At 33.9% G+C, this 7,403-nt stretch overlaps 1 protein-coding gene across 1 annotated transcript in view; it reads right to left on the bottom strand.

The window, feature by feature from the left end:
* Positions 1–339: 339 nt before the first annotated feature.
* LOC103610357 (ankyrin repeat domain-containing protein 7-like) overlaps positions 340–7,403 on the bottom strand; it is a gene marked incomplete at its 3' end in the record, with an annotated part of 8,799 nt that continues 1,735 nt past the window's right edge. The window contains exons 2-5 of the mRNA XM_008594542.1: positions 5,722–5,836; positions 5,393–5,566; positions 1,823–1,929; positions 340–467 (exon numbers count right to left, since the gene is read on the bottom strand). Of these exons, the coding sequence (XP_008592764.1) occupies positions 340–467; positions 1,823–1,929; positions 5,393–5,566; positions 5,722–5,836 (524 nt within the window). The remainder of the gene's footprint in view (positions 468–1,822; positions 1,930–5,392; positions 5,567–5,721; positions 5,837–7,403) is intronic.

The following is a 7,403-nucleotide window of genomic DNA, read 5'->3' as shown; positions in this document are numbered from 1 at the left end:
GGATTGGAAGAATCAACATTGTGAACATGTCCATATTACCTAAAGTGACCTACAGATTCAAGGCAATTCCCGTCAAAATTCCAATGACATTTTTCTCAGAAATGGAAAAAGCTATCCAGACATTTATATAGAATAACAAAAGACCACATCTCACGATATACCAAAATCAACTCAAAGTCCAGCCTTTTGCTTGGCTTCTGAAGTAGATTAACTCATTACCATTTCCAAATTAGCTGAACTAAACTATGGCATCTCATCTGACATATAAGATGCAATAGTTATAATTACTTTAAACCTCAATTTAGTACTAACTAGCATTTTAATGAAAATACATATTACAACCACTAGCAAGAGAGTATGTTTCTGCAGTCCTTCCAAAGATATCTTCAGAAAAGGCATCAGTACCTTGCTCAAGAAGCCTGACTGTATTAGTTGATTCATAATTTACAGCAAGCATGAGGGCATTTCTAAAACAACGGAGAGATAACTTCACCCATAGGAACTTTAATAAAGTTATTTAAACACCTAATTTGACATACATTACCAATTGAATGCCATGCTGGTCTGTGTAGACTTAATACCTTCATTTTAGGTATTAACAGACATAAACATTTTGGGTACTAATCTGTAAATCACCTCCAAGACTAAATGGAAGGGACAAAAAGGAAGCCTTTGTGTCCCACTGGGGTATTACACAGTAAAAGGTGCTAATTTAAGTCCTTTGATGGACAACAAATTATACTGAGGTAGCTCATCGGAACTAAGTAAAGAATTCTCCATTTCTTCCCTAGTCTGATATAATATATTGTAATCCAAAGTCACCTAGGGGTCAGATAAATAAGAGCTACGTAAAGGCTTATCACAATAATATCAATAATAATGGTAATAATAGTAGTCATAGTAGTTTCAGTTAGTGATATTGATAAGCATGTGCTAGGCACTGAATTAAATGCAATAACAACAAAAAATTGAAAACAAAGTAATTCTTACTTTTACTTTCATGAAATTTTAAGCCAAATGAAATGGTAAGTAGTGTTCCCAAGGTCACACCCTAGCAAATGGAAAAGCTCGGAATTAAACCCAGTCTTATGTGAATCTAAAGCCTATCTCTCGTCTCTTTATCACCTACCTATGACTTGTCTTCACTAAAGAAAAAGTTTATCCAATTAAAGCTGTCTTTCTTCCCTCTGCCATATCAATTAAGAATCAAAACATTAAAATAAACTAGAAATGAAAGAGAAGAGGAAAAAAATCCCAATGAACCTACAATATCTGATAGTAGCAATTAATAGCAACTTAAGGATAATTTAGCATCAATATTCTTCAAAGAAAGCAATTTGAACCAGAGTCACGCAAAAGAAAATTGATTTTTGGCTCCCATTTATGTTTAATAAGCATTTTGAAGGGAAAGTATATTGCAAAAGAAAACTGATTTTTGACTATTTATGTTTAATAAGCATTTTGAAGGGAAAGTATATAAGAATCAGTTTTTTAAAAACACTATAAAATGGTTAAGAAGTTCAATAGTGAGTCATCAACTTATTTGAAAAGTCCACACTTGTTAAGGCTAGTAAAACTAATATGAAAGCACTTAAGACCAAAAAATGAGATTACAATAACAAACGTCGGTCAATATTACAAGGGAATATGAATCCTACTATGTACTGTTCTTCTTGCCGCCCCCTCTGAATAATTGCTTTCCTACCTTACTGATGATTTGTGTTGATATTTTTCACTATATCCCAATAATTATATGGTGATCTTCTTCTTAATTTAATAAGAACAACATTAAAGTTGAGGAGAAAAGAATGTACTACTGTACCTTTTCATCTTATCAAACACGTGTATATTTGCTCCTTTCTGTACTAAAAATTCCACCATTGGCTGTTTGTTTTCTTTTATAGCAAGTAAAAGTGGTGTGAGCCCTTCCTGTGAAACCGCAAAAATAATTTACAATTTGCAAAACTACATATTTCTCAACTAAATTGAAAACCTCCTAAAAGGCCCTATGAACTTAAACATATAATATAGAAAGTAAATAACAAGCTGTCCTTCCTTCTCACTCTTCCGTACTTTCACATGTTCTGCTCCTTACCTTTGACACATGCCCCCCATCTCTCTGCCTGACCACACTAACTGGTGTGGTGTGTGGTCATCTCCAACGCTCACATCAAACATTGACTGGGTCCAACAATCTTTCCTTCTACCACAGCTTTCACCATGGTATACTGTAGTTGTGTTATTGTTTCCTATCTAGACCAAGAGCTTCTTGAGGGCAGGGGCTGTATCATTTACGAGAGCAGGGGCTGTATCATTTATCTCTGTGGCACAAACCCTGTGACACAGTAGTAAATGATTTAAGTATTTTTATTGAATCAATGACCTAAATCATCTAGCATCTCTAGACCAGTGTTTCTTATACTATATTCCAAACAGTATTTACTTTACCATAAGTACTGTGTCCAAACAGAATGTTCACCGGCATTTGAGAAGTATTATAAATTGTGCATTCTATGTCTAGTATTAAAGGAATCTCTTTAATTGGCTTAACCCCTAGTTGACAATACCTTTTTTGAGGGAAACAGTAACATTTGAGGAATTAGAGTTTCAGTGACATAGTTTTGAGAGTTTTCCAATAAGGGGAAGGTTCCTTCTAGGTTACACAGACTCACTCCATTCTCTCCTGTCAAAGGTGTCAGGATCCCAGATGCCAGTGTCAGGCACTCCTGCTCCAAATGGCTCACTAAGGAAATGGCCTCTGAATTTTAAAACATAGGCTTCAAATGAACTTTAATTACTTATGACTAAACAGTCCCTGGATTTTCTCATATAACAAGGTGATAGATTTTTACCTTAGTTGCTAGAAAGCTAAGTACAGAATTTTATTTTCAATTACAATCATAATCTTGGGACCTAATGCATACTACTTTTAAAATCCATTTTTATTCAGGTTTCCATTCAAACTACTACTTAAAATTATTTACCTTAGGCAAAATATAAATCGGAAATAAAAATACAAGAATTATCAATAAAGACTCCTAATACTAATACGGATGGATTATTTTTAGCATAATGAAGGCCACTAAATCACTTGCATTTTTAAGGGACAATGCTAAAGAGAATAATATAATACTGTCTGCAATATGCATAACATATCCAACTACAACCATGATGAGAAGGGTTGAATGTGTCCCCCAAAGTTTCATGTATTAGAAACTTAATCCCCACTATGACAGTGTTCAAAAGGTGGAAAGTCTTACAGTAATTGAAAGGTAGGGAACCTTAAAGAGGTGATTAGATTGTGAGGACTGTAACCTTGTGAAAGGATTGATCCATTCATTGAGTAATGGGTCTGGTTTAATGGCTCTACAAGGAGACCAGGTAAGAAGCTTAGCTCTCCCTCGCTCAGCCATTTGCCAGATGATACCTGGCATTGCTGTAGAGCCACCACCACCAAGACTCTCTCACCAGATGAGCTCCCTGGACTGTAAACTTTCTAGCCTCTGAAACTGTAAGCAATTCTATTTCTATTCTATTCTATTTCTTTATAATTCTATTCTTTATAATTATATTATTCTATTTCTTTATAATTACTCAGTTTCAAGTATCTTATTATAAGCAACTGTAAGGAAAAAGTTTTAAAAACACTATCTTCTAAATTATAAAGTTCAATGCCATTTCTAAGAGGCTAATATAAAATATAAAGTATATTACTATAAGTTAATAAGCTTTATCTTGAAAACCTTGAAATCTTTATCAAAATATATTATGAAACAGGGGCTGTAAACTCAAATACTTACAGAGGCAAAGTAGGTGACTTGAGTAAATGAAGTACCTAGGTGGGGACAGTAGCAAACATATGCCTCGTGTACAGGGGGCAGCCTCTGCACAGCATACCACACAGTAATACAGGCTCTGTAAGCCAGATTTGATTCTTTAAGAGAAGGCAGAAATCCAGATTTCTGCATGAGACTCCTAAATTCTAAATGTTGTCTCAATTTATAGAGGCAAACTAAACATATCTATGGTTCTCATTTATTCCATAGCCCTTGAGTTTTTGTATTTGTTCTGAGTGTTCCCAAATGGTTGCATATAAAGCAAGTATTTGCATGTAAAAATCTTTCCTTTCTTAAGTATCATGCTTTACCAAAAGATCAGTGGGAATTCATATATTATGCTTACTTATTCAGTGGTTCTTAACCAAGAGTTGTACCAGAATTTGGGGGAAATATTTTTAAATATACGTATCCTGAGAAAAAGACCAAAAAAAAAAAAAAATCTTCACAGGAGGGCCTAGACTTGTAAATTATCTTAAATTTCTCTATGTCATTGCAGTGCAGTTCTCATTCTAGCTGAGAACCAGTGCAGTAGACCATCACTTCAGTCTCATCTCTCACCCACATGGTCAATTCTATTTATTATCTGGGGATCAGGCCAAAAAGAGGAAAGAGCAAAATACAGAATCACTTACTGGAAACTCCACTACATTTTCCTGGGTAGGGGTACAATAAGGACTAGTAAACTCAAGACACAGGGTGATTTTGTTATTTTTAAGATCCCTATCTTCCACCTTTCCATCAAGACATTCTAGATTTGAGAGCAGGGTTTAGACTCTTATCTTAGCAACTGTTTCTGCCAGAATAGGATAACGTATCAGTTAATTCTTTGTTCTTCCCTCCTTTCTCGCTTAATCACCACCCAGTCACTGCCAATATGGTTTCCTCAGAGTCCTCCAAAAATTGATCTCTAGGCAAGTTGACGACTCACTAACTTTCTTTCCCAAACTCAGAATTAATATCCCCCAAATTGAAGAACACCTTGTCAAAGCATATAATCTGGAAACAAAACCCCCCAAAAAATGAAAACAAAAAGAACTTCTTGGTATTTTCCCTCAACCACCTAATTTACAAATTGGCCTGCATATTTCTGATTGCTCTCTCCTTTCTCCTTTTTATTTTTCCCTCTTATTTCTTGCCACTGAGAGATAAGTCACTTTTTTATAAAATAAGAATTCATCAACATCAACAAGATTTCTATTTATTGTAAAATGCTTTTGTTTTGTTTGAATTTTAGGATAAAGCCTATTTCCAAAGCAAATTTTGCTTTCCTGTGTTGTTTTACACTAATCAGAAAAACAACCTGGGTGGAAAAAATTATTTGGAAAAAAAAAAAAGGTTTGCCTTTAACAAAATCAGTGTTTTCATAAGTATGTGCCATAAATGCATAAAAAAAAAGCTGTACCCTCTCATGCTTCATTAAAAGCATCAATATTTAAAGTACAATCCTAGACAACTGCTTGATCTTTCAAAGATAGAAAACTGACCCCACACATGTCAATGTGAATGCAAACGAATTTCAAATATTTTGAAAATAGAGCTGGCTGATCTTGTACCTTATTTCTTGCTTCCATATTTGCATGATGTAAGAGCAGTTTTGCTGCAATTGATACTCTGTGACCGCAGACAGCATGGTGGAGAGCAGTGTTGCCGTGGGAGTCCGTGAGGTCTGGATCGGCACCATGCTCTAGCAGGATATCTACACATTCCTCTTTCTCGCATTGTACAGCCTGTCAGTATTACACCAAGAAATAGATGATAAATTCGAGGAATTCAAAATAAACATTCTGTGGGTTTTACCAATTAATATTTAAACGACAGAAATTCAGTTTTATTCTAACTATTTACATCACAGCCATGTCATGTAGAAATAGCTATTATGTACCTTCATCAGAGCTGTCCTGTTTTCGCTGTCATACAGGTCAAGATGGCATCTGCTCTCTACTAGGAGAGTTACCACTTCATGATGACCACTGGCACAGGCCAAATGTAGTGGGGTCCTATGAAAGTGAGAGGACATTTTAGGAAATTATAGTGTACTCTTTGAAAATATGCAATTATTCATGTAACTGGAAACATTAAATAGCATGTTATTCCTCTCTCTTCAAAACAAATACTTAATTTCCTTCTAAAGAAAGCACAATATTTATTAGCACTTGTTACTCACTACATTAATGAAAAGGGCAGCCTATTTTAGTAAAAAGTTCATGGCCTTTGCATTCAGCTCAATCTGGGTTTGAATCCTACTTTAAATTCTGTCACTTACTAGCTATCGCTTAGATTTTCTGAGCCTCAATTTCCTCATCAAGAAAATGGAGATGAAAAATAGTGGTTAGAGTTAACCACAGGACCCCACTGCAATGTTTTAATGAGAATCTTGGTAAAGTATTTAGAACAGCTCCCAGCACAAATAACAGCTCAGTGACTGTTAGATGTTATAATTATTACTATAATTATTACCACAAAGACAACACTTCAATGAAGTAAAATTACACAGTTACATCGACTCTGAAGATATGTTTTAAGGATTAGGGATAACACCATATTTTAATAATTCTAAGATATTCATTTTCTCACACTTCAACATCTCTGATATTGGATGGCCACTTATAATTCATAATGTTTTAGAACTATAACCGGCAGCATTTTAAAAATTCTTATTAATATATGAAATAATGGTGCATCACACAATCCATGGTGAATCATTACATCAAGTAAAATATGGTATATACAAAGGTCTATGGCAGTTCTAGTAATATGGATGGTTTTTAAATAAATTTTAGTTCTTGAAAGTACTATGAGGAAAGTGGGCTGAAATAACAACAAAAAATTGAAAACAAAGTAATTCTTACTTTTACTTTCATGAAATTTTAAACCAAAGGAAACTCAAGATTCAAATGAATAGGTATAGCTCATCTTCTTCAATATTTACACTTATAGAATGTATGCAAATCAGATATTTCCAGTGATTAATATTAGCATTTAATACTGCTATAAATTTTCATAAGGACAGTTTAAGGTTATCTTTTACAATTTCCTTCCTTCAGAAATGCTTCTATTGTCTGATACTTCAATTTTAATCTCAACTTGCTCAGACTGGGCAGATAAACATGAAGTCTTTAGGGATGGAAGGATTCTGAGAGATCTTAGAATATGTCTGCAACATAATACGTATCCAGGTTATGGTTGATGAATAAATGGATTAATAAATGGATAAATATTGTTGGGGAGTTCAACATTTTTATAGAAAACTTTCATAAACTAAAGCAATACTTTTGCAAAAGTAATAATCATTTATATTTGCTATTTTAAATTTTATACAAGTAAAATGGAAAGATTAACCTATAGTTGTCTGCATACATGATAAATCTATACATACTAAAAAGACATGTATGTAACTAAATGTACACATAATATAATCTACACACACACATAAAAAGATTCCCTTCTGACAACGCTAAAAGTTGGCAGAAAATGCTAATCCACAAAAAAAAAAAAAAAAAAAAAAGAATGGAAAAGGAGAAATTATATTGATCTGTGCAAGATTCATGTTCCTACTCAAGGATT

Source organism: Galeopterus variegatus, unplaced genomic scaffold (genome assembly GCF_000696425.1).
Source record: "Galeopterus variegatus unplaced genomic scaffold, G_variegatus-3.0.2 Scaffold10994, whole genome shotgun sequence".
In the NCBI taxonomy this organism is placed as follows: domain Eukaryota; kingdom Metazoa; phylum Chordata; class Mammalia; order Dermoptera; family Cynocephalidae; genus Galeopterus; species Galeopterus variegatus.
The sequence above is the reverse complement of the archived record's forward strand: the minus strand, read 5'-3'. Positions and strand labels throughout refer to the sequence as shown.